At 39.3% G+C, this 20,011-nt stretch overlaps 1 protein-coding gene across 3 annotated transcripts; it reads left to right on the top strand.

Moving 5' to 3' along the window:
- Positions 1 to 35: 35 nt before the first annotated feature.
- Positions 36 to 19,367, top strand: tspan14 (tetraspanin 14). 3 transcript variants are annotated; one of them, XM_088916796.1, is made up of 9 exons: positions 36 to 121; positions 6,883 to 6,977; positions 10,377 to 10,427; positions 12,077 to 12,223; positions 14,089 to 14,259; positions 14,986 to 15,111; positions 15,860 to 15,907; positions 16,301 to 16,417; positions 16,851 to 19,367. In XM_088916796.1, the coding sequence occupies exons 2-9, from the start codon at positions 6,897 to 6,899 to the stop codon at positions 16,923 to 16,925; spliced, it is 816 nt and encodes a 271-aa protein (XP_088772922.1). In that variant the 5' UTR covers positions 36 to 121; positions 6,883 to 6,896; the 3' UTR covers positions 16,926 to 19,367. The 3 variants fall into 3 exon arrangements, with proteins under 3 accessions (XP_088772922.1, XP_088772923.1, XP_088772921.1); XM_088916797.1 differs by having other exon boundaries at positions 64 to 135; XM_088916795.1 differs by lacking the exon at positions 36 to 121 and adding an exon at positions 5,994 to 6,041.
- The last annotated feature ends 644 nt before the right edge of the window (positions 19,368 to 20,011 follow it).

Here is a 20,011-nt window from a genome sequence, read left to right as displayed (position 1 = left end):
CATTAACTCGACAGCACGGCGAGGAAACAGGGCGTGTTTTGCAAAGGAAGCGTGTCCGATGCGATTGCCAGAAAACTTTCACAACTCCGTGCTGCCGAAAGGAAGAAAGGATAACAACGCGGTGAGTTTATTAAGGTATAATAAAAGTAAACCACTTTCAACCTTGCTGTTGTCGTTTCTAAAATTATACGGGATACAGTGGAGGGAAAAGAAAAACAAAAATCGTTTCTATTTGACTCATCTAGGATTTAACCTCGATTCTGAACGTCTAGACTAAAACGGGTTCTTCTTAAAAATGTGTTGTACGACCAGATATTTATACCTGATATAATACCCCTGCATTATTTTAAATGCCTTTTATATTAAAGTAAAGACTGTGTCGCGTAGTTCCGCGAAAATCTCTCGGTGTGCTTTAAAACTTAAGTTTCGTTTATACTCTCTGGTTTTCAGAAAAAAAAAAGGCGGCCGGATTATCGTAAAAGCAAACTAAACGTAAAGACTAAAATGTAATGCTAGCAGCTAATTTATATTTACATTTTGTTAATAAGTAACGAAAGTGTTTTTCGTCCTTTTGTGCCCATTGTGTGGTCCCCAGTTTTGGTCAGTTAAGGGCTGTTTTGAAAGATTTGTTTGTTTGTGTACACTGGAGAATGAAACAATCTATTTTAAAGTGTGGTTGTAGAGTTGCGTGAACACTGGCTCATTTAGCATGGCTGAAGTTACCAGAAAAGTAGATTATGTGGCCTGCAGAAGCAACAGTCGAAAACGTTCTTTCTAAATTGTAATACGTTATGGTGCAGTGAACCGTAGTATATGGTGTTGTACAATAATTTGCAAAGAGCAATATTGCAAGTTACCCGACTGAAAACGAGATTAACATTTTAAAGAATTTTCAGCGCCCACAGTGTTTGGACTGGAGTAGTGCTGGAAATAGTATATTTTGTGTTTTCAACTGCGTTTGTTGTTGACTGGTGTATTTATGCGTGGTCTTTCCTGCAGTTGTGTGTGGACTGCCTGTAGTCTATCTGGATCAGTGGTATATGTGTGTGTGGCGATTTGCACTTTGCAGTTGTTTGGGAAGTAGTATTTGACAAATGACGAACCATATTTTAATCTATAGCCAAAAAATCAACAGACTTCTTAGTAGGATAATGCTTTGTGTTATCAGTAAGTAGGCTATGGCTTTGACTGCAGAGTGACCTGTCTCGTTTAATTGTGGCCTGCTGTTCCATTGTGGTATTGACTTGGACATGTTGGGTAATGTACAGTTTTTATCTGAAGCCTGCCTGAGTCTCTTTAACAGTTGGCTGAAAAGGGTTTAGCCGTGGGTATGCCTTTAGTCTGTTGTTTCTACTAGCTGTGTAAACAGGGGTATGAGCCTGCACTCTTTCTCCAAAGTTTCCAAAGAGAGTCTGTACCACTGTGATAAGAACCCAGAGCAGAGTAAAGGAACTGTTATCACCACTGAGTGCTGTCACGAGTAATATTTAAAACTTTAAACAGAATAGAACCCGTGTGTTGACAGGAAATTATTAACGTGCAGTACAGTGTACAGAACCCTTACAGTTTTTGTAATTAAAATTGAGAAATACATTTTATATGCACACAAGGTCACACTCAGTAGGTCAGGCTGTGTGCCAGGAAAAAAAAACTTAGCAGCTACTTCTGTCTTTCAGGTTTCAAAGATGTGCGTTTAATTTTTTGAAGGCTGTGGTCAGGCCTGCACATTTTTGGAGCTGTGGGTCAGACTGACATGTCTGGTAGAACGCAGCAGGAAGTGAGATTGCTCTTCAACTTCCCCTGTGGAAGCTGTCCACAGCATCATCTCCTGGGGTTCTCTAGGAGATGTGTGTCATGATGCCTTGGAAACCATGAGTTTGCTTTTGGTTCTTAACCCTCTCAAGATAATGGGCACGCCTTTTTGTTTGTCATGCAATTTCTTGTGATGGATGTTCAGCTGTTTTTTTTTCGGACCACTGCTTATCTGTCAAGTGAGACTGGTGTAGCTTACTCACTGAGGATTCCAGCAGCTCTGGGTGAATTTCAGGATGGGTGTAGCACTGTGTAATCGCCTATGATCTTCTGAGCTATAAATCACGCCTTTTCATCACTAATAGTTTGCAGTCCATTGCCACGGACATGCTTAATTTGGATTAGAGGGTGTGTAATAATGAATCATACCTTTAATAGGAAACATCGGAATTGCCAGAGTCCATGGTGAAGTTTGTTTTGTAACTTTAAAACCTCTTTTTTTACTTGTCTGAATAAATCTTGTGAATTTAGAGCATGCAGGTACAAAATATCAGCTGAGCCTTGTAGAATTTGTGCTTTAATATTGTCAAGTGGTTACAATACATAGACCACATAGATAAGCCAGAGTTTGTCTTGTATTAACTAAGTATCTGATACATTAGCACAGGATTAATGGGAATGAAGGTATACAGAGCTTTTGTTGTTGACTGAAGATGCTTCTGCTACTTTACTGTTGTAAGTAATTATCCAGTACGCTTGATAATTGTCAAATACATTTGTTAAATGTCAGTTTCTACAAGTATTTTGAATTTGTTTTTTATATGGTATGTTGATTACTGGATATGTATGAATTGTAGTTTTTAATGGCTATTTAGCTTTTGTCAATGTGTTTTCTGACATTAACTGCAAATGATGAGAGATGTGAGAATCTAAAATTGAATGCTTCCCTTTTCCCCATAATGTTGCAGGTATATTGTCCTGTTCTCGGGGAATATGGCAGGAAAAATCTTTCTTTTTGAAAAACAAAATATATATCTTGCGAAGTAAGGAATCTAATTATAAACTAAATTTTAATAACACACAATGAAAACAAAACAATGTAATGTTTACAAAATTGGTACTTGGGACCATAATTAATAATTGCAATTTCAGTTTTCATTGGTTATGTAGTGTGATTGTGTTGGAACCAGACCAGAAGAAAGTGAAACACTCTCTCTTCACCACTTGTGCAGATATGATTTGTTGATGTGAGCCTTTTAACACTTGGGAACTTCAGTTAGCATGAAAGAGAAGTTTGGTTTAAAATGCCTAGAGAGGCAGTTTTCAGACTTTTTCAGCTGAGCCATCCCTTTCAAAACTATATGCACACCCCTGTCACTTTCCTTGTGTATTATAGGTACTGCTGCTACTACTACCCAGTTCTTAGCTGCCAATGTGATCGGTGGGCCTGCAGTATATATGGTTTGCATAGTCACGTTTAATAGAAGACAGTTTCACCCGCTCTCAAATCGCTCTCAGCATCGAGCATTTGGCGATGCTTTGATTTAGCTGTTCTGAGTGCAGAGAAACCAGCCTTAAAAAGGAACGTTGTGACAAAGGGCATAATGCCCCCAACACTTGTGTTCTTGCATCACTTGTGCTCAGAAATCCATGAGTGGCTTCCACTTGAACTGTAACTGCAGTCCCCCATCAGCCATCAGCTCCAGCAAGTTTCTTTTGTTGGTGAAATGACAGCTTTGGAACGGAGGGTGTAACTTCAAATGAGGTTTTGTATCCAGATTCAAGACGTGTCCATTGTAGAAAAGTGTGTTCGCAGCTGGTGACTGAGGTGGTCAAAGATTTTGCAGTTATGATGCCTTCACATGCTTATTTAGGGCCATATTGTTTGTTGCTGTCAAATGCTGTCAGCGTTGGAAAGCAATGAAGGGAAGTTTGTTGGGACACAGCTAGCCCCGAACTTCAGTTTTTGATCATTGCTTCGACTTTGTCGAGTGTGTTGAGCACTGCGACGGTGACACCCTGGAGACTTAAATTCCATTTGTTCAAAGCAGAAAAAATGTCTGCCGGTTAGGCTAGTTTTTATAGCCAGTGTTAATGCAAACAAGATGACAACTCAAACGGATTGTCCAGAAAAAAATGCTGAACTTCACATTTGAGATCAAGAAATCAGAAGGTAGCCATGTGACAACCAGCATGCTTTCTTGTGCTGGAGAAGCATTTTGTGTTTGCTGTCCATTTGGTTGCACAGTGTTTTGAAAATCATTCCATTTAGAGGGCAAGCTTGAAATGAAGTTAACCATGTTCACTGAATCATTCAGTACTGACAGGAGTTCTCCTGGCATATTTTTAGAGGCAAGGGCCTCTCGATGAATGCTCCAGTGTAGCCAGGAAGCCAGAGGAGCAACCTTCTTGATGTGAGCTACGACTCATATTTCCCTCTGATCGGCATAGCCCCGTTGGTGCAAATTCCCACACAGCATTGCCAGTTCATTCCGTTGGCTTCTGTGGAAATGTTCAGTTAAATTCCATTAAAAATATCTTCTCCTGTTGTTTGGTTAGGGAAGTCCTCACATACTGTACCCTAAGTAATGAATGTAAACCAAAAGATACAGTATGCCAGATTTGTAATGTCTGTTTTCTCATCAATTTGCAGTGAGTAAAATTCACTTTTTTGATATGATTGGCTATTTGGCAGAGCATGTTTTCAGACGTGCTACTGATATGACAGTATTATCAGAAGGAAGTATCATATTCAACTTTTTAGCTGCCTTTTCACAGATCTTTCACAGAACTTACCATCTTTTTCACAACAAAATGTTTCTGCGACTGTGTGTGGCTTTTTTTTAGCCACTCTATAGCTAACACGGTAAGATCCCTTTAATGTGTCCTTGCAAGATCCGATACCTGTGTTGAACTCCATGAGTTCTTTGTTTTTTTTTAGTTTACAGTTTACATTTGAAAAATACAACTGGTTTGTTTTTTAAGTTGGTAATGTGGTCACGTAAATTAGAGGCTTTAAGGCCTCTGTTAGCTAAGACCTTGCTACACACCACACATTGTGGCTGTGACATTTTAAGTTCGCCAGTCCATGTAAATCCCATTTCAATATAACTTTCATCATACTTGCCTTTCTCATCTGTTCAATTGTGAAAAGGGTACAAAAGGGTTGGAGAGGGTTGAGTGACCCTGCCATATAATGTAAGGTGCACATAAGCCAGTGAGTGGGTCTCTGCTTGCTTTCTGGCATAATGGAGGTTACAGGACAGGTTCTTTAAGATTAGGTAAGACTATTGATCCCGAAGGGAAATCGATGAAACACAATCGACACAGATACTTAGCAGTGGACGTTCAACAATGTCAAATATAAAACAAAACCGAGCACTCCAGAAAATTAACAAAAGCTATTGTATTGAACAAACATAATCTTCTTCTCAAGCTCTTTAGTATTGTTTCTCTATTTAGTATCTCTTTCCTTGTGTGTTTTTCCTTATCTATGTGGAACAAAAAAAGGAGTACTTAATAAACAACCTCTAAGAACTGTGTCAATACTCCCAAGAGAAGATTCGGGTGTTTTGTATGGAGAGACAGTGAAGTACATTTATTTTTCAGCTATTACTGTAAATGCAGTGTAAATGCACGTGGGGTGGAGGACTTGATAGGTGGAACAATATCACTGCTAAAAATTGGATAGAAGAAAAGTTGTATGCCTTGTTGAGCAGTCTGACTCGGCGTTCTGACATTTGTAGCATGCACAACAGGGAAAAGAACGATGCGTGCACGTCATTACAATTGTATGCAGTTTGAATATTCACATCGTTTCCCACTACAAACACCACAATGCCTAACATGGAGCTTGTACTGAATAATTTATCAGAGAGAATTAATGTTTATAGTTCAAGGTACCTTGTAAACTACATTGGTCACTTTTGTACAGTGTATAAACACATACCAATCTCGGTATTTTAGCAAAATATGTACTGTCTCATGGGGAACCCTTTCAGAGTTGGCTAATGGCCCATCACAATGCTTATTATAGCATTTCCTCTGAAGTCAGCCTCACAGTTGTTCACATAAAAACATTTAAATTGTTTTTTTAAACTAATAGATTAAGAAACATATGCTACAAAAACATTGTCCATAATAGCTTGAGTGTTTCCTTCAGAAGTAATTTATTATTTTATTTTTTTATCTTGCTACAGCTTTTTTCTTACCTTTAGGTATAACTGGTGATGTTTCAGACATCAATCCTTTCTTTAAGCAAATGGAATTATGGCTTGAGTTTAGAACAGGTATATGTTCATTCCATTTAGTAAGGTTTAGATTGTCTGTGTGGAAGAATAAGAGCATTTGTCTCCCAAGTTTTCTAATTCAGTTTGCAGAATAAAATGCAGGATGACTGCTCTTTGAGTTTAACATTGATTTTGGATTTTTTTATTTTATATTAAAATAATATTAAAACAAGATATACATTGTAATTGGTATTATTTGCTGTGATGATAAGGTTTAAAGCAATGTGCACCTGCTGAAAAATGCACAGGTTATTGACTTTGAAGGCTAGAAACTGTTTTAAGAGGGGCCAGTTGCCTTCTTTATTGTTTCCTCCAAAGTTTCCCAAACCTCTTCTGTGACTTTTATCTTTTTCTGTCCACCATAGACTGAGAATTAATTTTGAAAGGTGCAGTTTTATACCTTGTATGAAGAACATGCATACATCAAATTTTATTCAGTGGAAAACCTTTGTAATACTTTATAATACATGTTTGTGAGACTTTTGTAAAGTGCAGCTTTGCCAGTATTAATACGCAACAGTTCCTAAATCTGGTTTCATTTATTTGATGTGGCTTATTTGGTCACCTTTCAGTGGTAGTAATTGTCAAGTAGTAAAGTTCGTAATGACTATTTGATCTGGGTGGAGGATTTATGTTAACATGGCATTGGCAATATTAATTCCACGTGTGTACATCTTACATTTTAAAATATATAGAACTTGTAATATACCGTATGTTCTTTCATATCATAACTCTTATAACTCTGATAATAAAAGGCAAGATGAAGAAGGTGAAGGCCTTGACAGATTTATGTCTTTCCATTAAATACAAAAGACCCGTTTACCCACCTCTCTCTCCACAGTGAATTGGAACAAGATGCACTATTACCGGTATGAGAACGCAGAAGTCAGCTGCTGTTATAAATACCTGATGTTTAGTTACAACATCATCTTCTGGGTAAGTACTAGCAGTAATATTTTAAGTTTTAGTGTAACGGAAAAAAATTAAAGTGGTATCACAAGGAAATTAGAAGTTACACTAACACCGTGGCACACGTTTTTATTATCTTGTGTGACAGGCCTGTAGTCCTTCTAGTAGTAAGCAGTTTGCTAACACTTAACCCATTGGTGTCTGGCTAAATAATCAAGCTTGCTAAAGTTGTATGCTTAAATGCGTAGTGTGAATGACACAAAACCTCACCTCTTACAGATGGGTATGTAATAAAAGAGTGGAAAAAAATAACTGAAGCCCAGGCAGTATGCAGAGGCTGTTATTAACTGAGGTGTTGTAATTGCATGACTCTACAGCATATCTGACTCACTTCATACTGCAGGAGGGAACCGAGTGTAACAGATTGCTTTTCTTACCCTAGTCCTGCATGCCCTTGATTCTGCTCAGACATGCAGTCCATATACACACTTACTCAGAGTCACCTGGCCTGCATGGTATGTCCCAACGAAATTCTCTCTGTTCCTGCGAGAAACAGACTAGTGGAATACTTTTTGCTCTCAACACCCCTCACCCTGACAATGAGAAATGTTAAAAATAATAAAAATGATGAGCAATGTTACTGGTACAATTTGTCTGCTAGTAGTGTCACAAAGTAGACTCAATGTCGGCCAAGTAAAAATGGTCTTAAGCAGTAAAAAAGCTGAGCTCTTGAGTTATTTTACTGCTAACTTTAATATAATTTAAGTTTAGTTCAGATGACCTAATGGCATAAATAGTGTTTAATATTGAGTGAAGAAATGGGTGTGCATAAATACCTCCCTTGTATGACTTATTTAATACATAGCCTAAATGCAGAAAGTTGTTCAAGGGTTTCTAAATTCATTCAGTGGATATGTGGATTTCCTTATTTTAAATATGTGGATGTTCTTACAATTTGCAAATAAGATAACCAAAGAAAGGAGCCAATATGCTTGGGGTGGAGCAGTGGCACTGTGGCTAAGGATCTGTGCCTGTGGCTGAAAGATTGCCGGTTCAAGTCCCGCAGCCAGCAGAGGAATCCTACTCCATTTGGGCCCCTAAGCAAGGCCCTTAACCCCAACTGCTCCAGAGACGCCGCATAAATGGCTGACCCTGCGCTCTGACCCCAAGCTTCTCTCCTTGACTGTGTATCTCATGGAGAGCAAGCTGGGTTATGCGAAAAGACAAATTCCTAATACAAGAAATTGTCTATGGCTAATAAAGTGATCTTATCTTATATGCTCTGCCAATCAAGAGAACGCATTTCCGTCATTGTGATGTTAGAGGTTAAGCTGAGTCAGTCCCCTTTCTCTCACTGTCTAGTTTCTAACCTGCTGCAGTTCTGACCATTGCAGCCAAATGTAGTCTGTCAGCGCAACCGCACGCAACCACGCATCACCGAGATCGACTCATCACCTCGTTTCATCCTTGTGATCATTTTCACACAGCAACAACGCGTGTCATCAGTCCAACTATGAGGAGGATGACTAAACAGTTATGGTCTGCAGGTCTGGAGACATTTCTGGTGAACTCCAGCAATGGAACCAGTTGCTCCTTAGCGATTTAATCAAGGTTTCATATATATCACCATTAGGGTCTCAAAAAACAAAATGATACCTTGCAGCTGATACTCTGTTGTAAACACCAATTAGACCACTTGGTGGAAAAGTAAGTATGGGATGATCTGGGCAGGAACGTCTGCTCTTGTATAAAAGATGTTTGTAATGTGACATTTATGCTTATGGGATGAGCTTTATGAGAGCCTATGAGGTATCCTATGAGTGTATCAGCACTCTGATATATAGCTTGTGTTGCTTCCAATGGTGGCCTCAAAACCTTTAAGCCTGTGACTATTACAGTAAACACCTTGTTCATCAACCTTTATAATTGCGAATGTTGATCAGCATGATAATGTCAGATTACCTTTTACAGAAGTTTTTTTGGTGCAATCTGAGTTTGTTGCAGTTTCTTTTGATGACGAGACTGCATTATTTGCAAACACTAGATAAATTTAAGATTTGGCAACAGATGGTACTTTGTCTTTTAAATAGTGTTTAGGAAGATGTTATGACTTCCATAAGTAATGCTGATTCCTGTCCAGATTCCTGCATAATGTCAATTTCCATTTGCTGCTCAGTAAATGATAGATCCCGCTGACTTATCAATTTGTCGGAATGTTTCAAAAAAGCTTTTTGGATAAATTGCAGTGGCAAACATGGAATACATGCTGTACAGTTCATAAAAGTAAAATATAAATTAACATTTAATATATTGTTTATATGTGTAAGTATGTACATGCTTAGTGTCTTCCTTTTCTTAGGTCTGTTTTTATTTGCCTAAGAAGAATGTATTTTAGAATGTTGGATGTTGCTGGTTTTTTGCAGAAATATTTAGGTTAAAAAATTGTGTAAAATTATGCTGCTCTATTTTTGATGGCAGTTTGTGCATCAGTAACCCCCTGTATGTTGGCAAAGGGTAGCATTGTGGGGAACCTAGTATCCGTATCAGTGTTGGCAGTGATAAGAAATCCACCTACTGGAAGAACCATGAAATGCTTGTGTCCTGCGGCATTTGTGTATTGGAAAAATGACATTTTGGTATAATCTCACCCATTTACCCAGTAAATGGTATGCGAGTCAACATTTTCAGTTTTAAAGAACACCAATGTTAAAAACAATGTCTTAATCATTTTAAATGATCATGCTTGTCCCCATATAGGATCAGTCTAAATTCAAAGAATTTAAATTGGAAGAACAATCTTGTGGCCTGTGTAAAATATTTGTGCCAAAATAGATTTTGTCATGCCATGGGTTTTGTTGATCATTTGTCTTCTGGTGCCTGGCCTCCTACCACAAATAACGTTTGAGTAGACTAGGGAAACTAGTTTCTAACTATTGAAAGGTTGACCCAGCCCAGGCTTACTCTCCCCTTTCTAAAGTGACTGTCTTTATGCTGAATTTGTTTCAAAATAGATTTTTCTGGAGATGTTTGAGAAACCAGAAGGTTTGCAATCCCAGTTTCTTTAAATTCCTTTCATCCCTCAAGGCTTGAGTCAAGCAAACCTCCTGCTAGCAGCAGAGCACAATCTGAAGTGATAGATTCTCATTTCCTTTCTGGCTCCCCTGCCTGTGTCAACAGGAAGTGTAGAAACAGTTTTAAGGCGTTACCATCAAATTTCATCCACGCTTGCAGTAATCCTCTCTCTTGTGACAAAAGTGCTGGTTTCTGCCTTGTGCTAACCCCTCATGCACTTTACGCACACTTATTATTTGAAACGCATGTCAGCCCTGCAAACGTGCCGTGTTCGTGTAAATGAAGTGAGCAGTCAGGAAAGCTCATTGCCTTGGTACCATGATGTGTATTGATTTTTTATGCTTTTCTCTGCAGCTGGCTGGAGCAGCATTTATTGCAATTGGATTCTGGGCATGGAGTGAGAAGGTAAACTAAAAACCACTATGAGTAACATTGAATGCAGTCTCCTGTTATGTATCAGTCTCCTTTTCTGAGGATTGCTGGCTTTGTGTCAGCAATGAGTTATGTTCCAGGACTCTGAAGGTTGAACAAATGGGCCCTGAATGTCTCCTGTTGGTTGTGAAGGGGGGAGGTAGATTCTTAGGGAGGTAGGACGTGAGACAGACGTGGACAGATGAGAAGCCAACAGCTCAGGCAGCAGAGATAAAACACTATCCATTTCACCTATTAAGTGTTTGTGCATCTACCCCTTATCTCCTCCTTGCTTGCAAGAGGGTGGTTGTTGTGGGGGTTTGGGGAGGAGCACGTAACTGAGTTGGAAAACTCCAGAGCTCAAAGAAGCCCATGTGTCCATCTCCCACTCCTGCTGTTTGAAATGATGCAGTGTTTCATGGCCACTCGGCATCTCAGGTAATCAAATCAGTGTTCCAGTATCTAGGTTGATTCAGTAGCAGATTAATGAGGCTATAGATTACAGGCTGCTACATTATGGTCTGCCTTATATACCAGGAAATTGTTTTGACTCTGTAATAGAACTTGAGGAGATACTTCATTACCTCACCGTAATATGGATATCTGTGCTGTTGGATACTGACCCTCTGGCTTGTTTATGTTATATTGTTGTTCTACTTTAATTTGTTGCGCATGCAAATTCTATTTCAGTTGTCAAAGACTCACAGATTATTTTTAAGCAACTGTAGTATTAGAAAAACTATATTTTTTCAGAAATTCTGAATTACATTTTGGCAATACTTGTGCCAATCAAGTAAATACAGCATGCTGCTGGGTTTTAGTTAACATGGTAAAATTGACTTGGAAGCCAACATTTCTATATGAAGCACCTTGTTGAGATGAGACGTATGGTCATATCACAATAGAGTGCAGGAAGGTTTAGATGGGTGGCATGGTAGTGAGCTTTGCGCCGTGGCCCTGGGTTCAGTTTTGGTCCTGGTATGCTATTTGCGTGGAGTTTGTATGTTCTTCCCATGTTCGCATGTGTTTCCTTCAGGTGGTCTGGTTTCCTCCCATGGTCCGAAAATATAGTGTGAGGTTAATTGACTACTGTGTAAATTAGCCCTTGTGTGAGTGTATGTGTGTCTGTGTGTCTGCCCGTCTGGGGCATATCCATTGTATCCCATCAGGGAACCCACTGCTTGCTGAGATAGGCCTTGGCACCCCTGCAACCCCGAATTGGAAGAAGCGATTAAAAAATTCATGAATGGAAGTAATAGATATTGTTGATTTACATAGTGCTTGATTGAATGACTGTTATGGAAGATAATGAAATGAGTCTTATATCAAATTGCATTGGAGAGGTTGGCTGATTAGTAGATAATATTTATACATGATAAATATATATTTTATTTGTTGTGCCTTTAAAAGATAAATCTCTAAGAGCTTTATGGTAGGTTAATAAATATTTAAAATAAAATAAACAATTATAAGGATAACAAATTACAAATAGCAATTGATAGATGTTGAAATGTTAGAATAGGTAGTTATCGCATTCCTGCTGGGGAGCTAACAGTATAGGGCTTCACTACAGTATAGAATGGAATGAAGTATAGAAAACCTCTTTAGACTGAGCTGTGTGTGTCTCCCTTTCTGTCCTCCAGGGGGTGCTGCTGGATCTGACCCAGGTGACAAGGATACACGGCTTTGACCCGGTCTGGGTGGTTCTGGTCGTGGGCGGTGTCACCTTTATCCTGGGTTTTGCAGGATGCGTTGGGGCTCTAAGGGAGAATATTTGCCTGCTGAAGTTTGTAAGTCTCCTCCTGTGCTTCACAGCTTTTTATCCTGTATGTCAGTTTTGTCCCTCTTTGCCTAGATGGGGCACTCACTGTGGTTGTTTTGAGCTGATTCAAGAGTAATTAAGACTTAAATGTCTGGAAGTCTTGGCAGTAAGAAGGAAAGTGAGCCTGATTTACAGCTACCTAGCCAAAAGAGTAAGGTAGCTGTAATACTGGCATACTGGATTCCTTACAGTTTTCCTTCAATATTCATCCATATTGAAATGTTAGTGCCATGAGTTCCTATTTCCCCTACATGAAACTGATCCCTGTATAGATCTGCTTCCTGACAGCAGATCTATACAGCACTCAATACTGGCCACACAATCACCAAGACTTTTCTCCTGGATTGCACTCAATGCTGCCTTTCCTTTCCACATATTTTTGGGTGCTCTCTAGGTGGCTTTGATGCTGATGTTTGCCTTTTTCTCTGTTCTTCCATCAGACAGATCACATAGACTTTGGCTTGGAATTATTTATTTTCTCAAGTGTTGAACAGCATAGTCAAGAGGATTGAGCTATTTTTAATGCTCTTTACTAAAATGTCTGAGTTCCATATGTACATATCAGAGTAGTTTAAGCCATTACATTTTTTCCCCTGAAAGACATAATAGTAAGTATTGGAAAGGTGAAGATTGTCATATCACACCTGTGGCATTTGTAATTAGATGTGAAGTGTTCAATCAATTCAGGATCCCCACCTGACAGGCAAACAAAACACAGCTTTCTGCTAATACAAGAACACGATAAAACATCAATACAGCATCTACAAAGTTCATAGTGTTACTTCTGGTGAAAAAGCTACAATACTATCTCACTGAAATATGTTTGAGACATTGTTTTCTTAAGGAGAAGGAAAAGCAGTTCGCTTACTGACAATCTGTATAAAGAACTCCCCTCTGGGATATCAGCTGAAGTAACACCAGAAATAACTTTGAAATAACCTGTTGCATTGATGTGCAACGGAACGGAAACAGAGACAGGATGTTATTGTACTGAGAATCCAAAACCTAGGATGGTTATGTCACCAGAGAACAGTACTGCTTTAAGTGATGGAATTATGATCCATCAATCCATTTCATAACTGCTTCATCCAATAATGGGCCGAAGGGGGATCTGGATAGGCAGGATACATCCTGGACAGGACACCAGTCCATCGCAGGTCATAACCAGACAGAACCACACCATCGCATCAGGGCCAGTCTTCCCAGAAGCCAGTTATAACCTACCTATGTGTCTTTGGATTGTGGGAGGAGACTGGAGCACCCAGATGAAACCCACATGATCACAGAGAAAACATACCAAGTCTGTGCAGATGGCACCTTGGCACCTTGGGAATTGAATCCCAGGGAACCAGAGCTGCGGGATTGCAGTTCTAACCACTGTACACCACACACTGAAATTATGATGTTCAAACTAAATGAAAAATTAACAACTACACATAGTGCTTTGGTAAAGCAAGACAAGAAGTCCCATGAAACTATGAATGCAGTGCATGACCAGAAACAGAATGGATTTGAAAACCCATACTGTAACTACTATCCAGAATAAATGTGGCAGCTGATTTAAATTGTGCAATGTGACAGTTTGTACTAGTCCAGTAAACCAACTGGATTGAAAGTAAAAATGCTGCCTAGTTTACTGTTGGACTTGTTTAAACTTTTTGAGCAGAAACATTATAGAATGTGAGTTTTGTAGCGCAGCTGTTTGCTGCAAAAGGCCACGCTTCTACACAGTAAAGGAATGCTGTTGTAAATCAATTTCCTGTTGCGGTTCTAACATCCCATTGCCTGGTGATTTGTCTTTGGCGCTGAAAACGTGTTATTTGCCTCTTCCAGTTCTCTGGGCTGATAGGCTTCATCTTCTTCCTGGAGCTGACGGCAGCCGTGCTGGCCTTCGTTTTCCAGGACCCTCTTCGGGACTGGCTCAGCGACTTCTTCCTCAACAATATCAAGGGCTACAGAGAGGACATCGACCTGCAGAACCTGATCGACTCGCTGCAGAGGCTGGTGAGCTGAGGCGCAGCTTGGGCACTGTGTCACTGGCACTACTTAAAAACTGTCTTGGTACACATTCATGTTTGAGGGAGTGGAGCTGATCTAAATTGAAAACAAAAGTTACAAATGAAAGGCCTTTTGGTCCAAGTTTGTCTTTAAGGATCATAGGGCAGCAGCTTCAACAATGCAGCTAAGCAGCTTGTTCTGTAAGGCTTGAACAGACATTTAACATTAGTCTACATAGAAATTAGGGATGGTAATGAAACACAAAATGCTGAATTGGAAAAATTAAAATAAACAGTATAAAGAATGCTGCTTTAAATGATTTAAATATATGGTTAGAATAATATTAAGAATAATAATCAGTAGCACTTGCCTCAATTAACAAACTTTTTCCACCTTTCTTCGTGGAAAGTGCTGTTACTGTCGATAAGTTTGGGGGTCTTTAATGTCACACTGCTGCTCAGCAGTGATCCTCATATGTCAATAGTCCTGATTTGTTAATGGGGCAGTGTGAAAATTTGGTTTGCAGTGCTGGTTGGTAAATTTAGTTTTTACACTGCTCGTGACAGAGTCATTAGCAAAAGGCACATACCCTACTTCGATGTTGGAATCTTGCAGCAAGCCTTTAAAAATCCACTTTTCTCTACACATACAGACAAGGACACACTGCGAGCAAGCAATCAAGGTCAAAAACTGCCATGAAAGTGACTCCTTGGTTTGTCTCCCCATTCTCAGAATAACTGCTGTGGTGCCCAGGGTCCCAATGACTGGAATAGGAATGTATATTTTAACTGCACTACTGAAAACCCAAGCCGTGAGAAGTGTGGGGTTCCCTTCTCTTGCTGCCTAAGTGATCCTGCTGTGAGTATTCAGTAACTAAAGTGAAACTAAAGTTGTCTCACATTTTGTCAATGCTTGGAAATCTGTGACCCTTGTTCTTGTCTGGGGCAGTTACCTCTCCCTGCTGCGTATTGGGTGGGACTTCACATGCTGTACGTTTTGTGCATTTTATTTGTTATAAAGACTATTTCACTGATGCATACAAAGCCAAAATTATATTGAGTTTTTTAAATATCTGGTGCAAAGGAGTTATGTTCAGTGATCCTGCTGTGAGTATACAGTACATAAAGTGAAACTAATGTTTTTTTTTTGTCAATGCTTGGAAATCTGTGACCCTTGGTTCTTGATTAGGCCAGTGACCTCCCCTTACTATGTAATGAGTGGGACTGTGCTGGATTTTTTGTGCATTTGATTTTCTGTGAAGACTGGTGTTTCACTGATGCATACAAAGCCAAAATAATATTCTGATTTTTTTTAAGTTTCTGGTGCAAAGTTTTATTTGTTCTATTTCATGTGCTAACAGTTGGTACATTGAACTTTTCTGGATTACCTTATTTTTTTGCACCTACCATTGATAGGAGCTGTAGTCGTTTAAATGAAAGGAACTTTAGAACTCCCAGTTCTATCAATTATTTTAATGTTTTTCATATATTTCTTATGTATCATTTCTAAATTTAGAAGCTTAAGATAAATGCCATCATATTGTAGGAGGTACCCAGTTAGCTTAACGGTGTGCCACTGTTTTTACGGGCATGGTTTGTCTTCACAGGATATGGTTGTGAATACGCAGTGTGGCTATGACATCAGGAGCAAAAAGGTAAGATTTGCCACAACTTTCTGGCTTTGACAGACAACTGTTAGGGAGTGTAATAAACCTGACCGTGACCAACAGTGGGGTAAAATTGAGCATGATGGATGCTGAAACAATGAAATCTGAATTAGTTTTTAGTGCTCTGTTATTTAGTGTGACAGTTTTTGGAAACCCTGTTCTGTAGTTTAAGGAACATGAAAGTGATTTAATCTTCACTTACAGAATATACCTGTATATGTGAATTTGTTTTGATCGCCTTTCAAGCTGTATGAACCATTTCTACAGTAATAAAAAAGGTCTTGGCTATTCTTTTGCTGCCCCTGGCCCGTGGTGATAAGAAATGAGGGAATAGGCTGGTGGTCTTGACTTGTCTCTTGGTGGTGTTGATGCTCTCCCTAGGAAAACATCTGGAGTAGTGCCATTTACACCAAGGGCTGCATCCCAGCGCTCGAGGCATGGTTACCACGGAATATCTACATTGTTGCGGGAGTTTTCATTGTCATCTCCCTCCTGCAGGTATGGTGCGGGTTGGCCATGCTATGTGGAAATCCCTGCTCTGTGATCTCTGTGCTCACTGGTGCTGCTGTAAAGGACTGCTCTGGCTCTATTTTAAGACTTGTCAGGCAACAGTCTGACTGGTTCTTCTCTTCTCCCTCCCTTTTTATCTGATGTACATACTTATCTTTCCACTCTGTTAGTTTAACTTGTTGCTCGTTTTCACTCTCACTCTTTAAGTCTAATACGACTCTCCTCCTTGCCGCCCCATTTTTTCCTTTTGTCATGGAAAGCTGATGTCCTATCTGCTTTCTACCAGCCTTCACTCACCCACAGGGCTGTAGTGTTGCACTGTATTTGTAATTGACTGTTAAAATCTTCTCTCTCATTTCAATCTCCTGATGTTAATCCGTGTGCTAGAAGGCTGATATCACTTGTTCATTTCTCCCCCTAGATGCTGGGGATCTTCTTGGCTCGGACTCTGATTGGAGATATTGAATATGTGAGGTCCAACTTCATTAGGTATTGAATATGTGAGGCCCACAGGGTAACAGTGAGAGAGACTGGACATCTGTTCCCATTCATAATCCTGTCACTGCTGGAGGCCTTGCAGGACACCCTGAAAGGATCTTGAGAAAAAGACTTGAGCTTTTGTGATGGCGAAGTGCTTCTTTACGGCAGCCTCAGAAAGATGCCAAATTTACTGCTCCTTTTGTGTACTTTGTCAACACTGGGAAGGGGGAGCTGATGTACTTGGCGCTCAGAAGTCACATTTGCAGCTGATACACTTTCTGTAGAGAAGTTTAATTTAGATTTATTCCATTTCAAGGAGCTTATGAATTCCATTTGTAATATTTTGTTCTTGTGAGTAACATGAAGGTTTCCTAGATTTTCATTGTATGTGATCCCTGCTAAAGTAATGTTGTCACCTTTCATTCGTTACTCTGAGCTTTAAAGTTGAAAAATGTATAAAGACAAAAACATCTGCTTTATTCAGGGTTTTGAGAATTTTACCTTGTGTTCAGTTTCTTTTTATTTATTTTCCCTTATTGAGAGAAGAGAAGATTTTTTGTAATGCTAAAATGCCAATTAGAAAACAAAGCACCTGTAATTTAATGTTTACGTGATGAGTAATGAGGCAGTATTACTGCCTTTTACTTCTATGGAGCTTGACTGAGAAAGAGGCTATGACATCAGAGCCCCATATACTCTGTGATATGAGTTTTTCCTCCCCTTACATTGGAAGCTTTTCTTGTAAGAAACACTTGTACAGCTCTATGAGGTGTGTACATTCAGTCTGTTGTGTGTGAATATGTGTGTTGACACTGCACCAATCTAAGTAGCCCATTAGTACTACTGCAGCCTCAACTGTTTGATGCAGCCTGGTTCTTTACAAGGTAATGCTAAGTTTTTACTAAAGGCATGTTGAGGTCTAGTACCTACATCATAGAAGTCCACGTGTGTGAGTTTGTGACAGGGGAGGTCTGCCTGTTCTTTACCTGATACTCTTTATTTTATGTTCAAGTGGTGTTGCACTTTTCTATGCAGAATCTGTAAGTCTACTCTTTGTTCAACAATTGACCTTATCACTGTAACTGTTGGATTTTGCAGCATTTGGGTGATGAGAAAAGTAGCTAGAAGTCCATGGTCAGTGTGCACTGCCAGGTTGCAGATGTCTCATGCCATACTGAAGGGTTAGCACCAACTGGACAAGTGGTCCAGTGTTGTGCATCAGTCGGTTATCTTAAGCACCTGGGAGATCCCATTTGTTGCTGTTGAACTGACAGCTGTCTGACTGAAGCCCACCTAACATCCCTCAGTTTTGGTCAACTGCGTTGTCACTTAGAGAATCCTAGTCACATTTGACTAAACGCATTGGAGTGCAGGTTGATCTCTGTAACACAGGCCAAGCAGCTTTAAAGCCACTAGGAGTCCCCAAAAGCTTTTCTGTATAGATTGCTGAGAGACCTTGGTGGAGGTGAATTGTCAATGTTAGGCAAATATTTTCTGATCTGTGTTGTTCCCTACTTCTATGCTGCAGACTTTGTCCTTTTAATGTATACCTCATTAAAACAAAGTGCACACCACTTGCTTTTTGAGTCCGACTTAAAGAAATTAGACTGCATGTATATCTAAAGCACTCTTTTAAGTAGTGAATACATTTGAATGTGAAAAATATTTTTTGACCCATGCGTTGCTCTGAAAATGTTTAACTTGCATGCCAGAAACTTCTTTTGATAGTCCACATATTGACAAGAGTTTAAAATGATAGATTCATCAGCTGTACCCTTTTATAAATGTTGACATAAAGGGAGTGGAAGGGTGTGTATCTTGATTAATATTGCACAGTGTTTACAGAAAACCCCTGGTTTGCACACAACAGTCCAGCAGATATCGACATGCCACTCAATGTGATGTTTCAATTTAAAAAAAAAGCATTGTAGCCACAAGTGAGGAAATATCCTGCATATGTTATGTTTTCTTAGCTGTGTTTCTAAAGCTGTACCTGACTAGATTCAGCACAGGCTGTATACAGTAATTCTAACAAAAAGATTAAAGTGATGCATTAATCTAAAAAGGCAAATAACTGAGAGTGAAGAAAACATCCAAAAGCTGAGGAACCCTTGAGCAGTTGATGTGAGGAGCCTATTTAGAGCGTGTGTCTGCGTGTGTCGGAGAGAGATGCAGCCGTATCTGGCCAGTATAACAGAGGAAGTGGCCATTAGCACAACATCAGACGCAGCAGAATGGTGCTCTCTCCCTGAGCCTGACACTGCTCAGAAGCACACCTCTACAGTCCCTTCCAAATGATTTCCCATTGTAATGGGAATGAGTTCTTTAGGGAATGTTTTATTTTTAAAATTTTGTACAAAGTGATTTGTTTTCTACTGTATTATATGTAAACCTCTGCTAGACTTCTTTGTACATAATATTACAATTTTTTCATGCAATAAAAATGCCCTTTTGTACATTTTTTGGAATTTCTGTGCTTCTTGGACTTAACATTTTAAAAACTTGTGCATTACGATCTTTCCCAAACCTATTGCAATTTCAAAGTAATATATAATTTGAGGGCGGCAGCACATTGGAGCCCCCTGCTGTGTCTATGAGCATACAACTTCAGTTTCCCTTTAAAAAAAGTGCAGTAATCACATCCCAATAAAATCGAAACACTAGAACGAGCAGGATAGTCTCCTTGGTGTAAACATTGTGAAAAAATAAAAGGTTTCCAACAACCAGAAAAGCAATAGATCCTTTTATACCACTTATATCCAAGATTTGTAACTAATTTGGACCGCAATATTTTCCCGGCTTCTTACATGGAGCTAATTTGAAATTAAAAACAGGTTTCAATTTTAGGCATAAAACTGTAATTATTAACGTTTTCACCACTGTCAAGCTCAAGGATATCCAGGTCATATCAGTAGCTCAATTTTGTTATGCAAAGGAGAATAAGCTATAAGATGCTCATGGAGGCGTGTGGTTCTGTGTGCATGTATGTTGGAGTCCTCTTGGAAACCAACAGGTTCTCAGGCTGGCTGTGGCCTAGTGTTTTAATAAGTGACTGGTGCATAGTAGGCTTATATGAGTGTCTTAATGGCCACCTCTTAGTTG

Source organism: Atractosteus spatula, chromosome 5 (assembly GCF_055471065.1).
Source record: "Atractosteus spatula isolate fAtrSpa1 chromosome 5, fAtrSpa1.hap1, whole genome shotgun sequence".
NCBI lineage: Eukaryota > Metazoa > Chordata > Actinopteri > Semionotiformes > Lepisosteidae > Atractosteus > Atractosteus spatula.
This window is presented reverse-complemented; position numbering and strand designations above follow the sequence as displayed.

Coding starts and splice junctions, on each gene's coding strand:
- tspan14 (XM_088916795.1), top strand. CDS start 6,014: ATGGAATTATGGCTTGAGTTTAGAACAG. Junction 10,428..12,076: donor TCTGGGCATGGAGTGAGAAG/GTAAACTAAAAA, acceptor TCTGTCCTCCAG/GGGGTGCTGCTGGATCTGAC. Junction 12,224..14,088: donor ATATTTGCCTGCTGAAGTTT/GTAAGTCTCCTC, acceptor TGCCTCTTCCAG/TTCTCTGGGCTGATAGGCTT.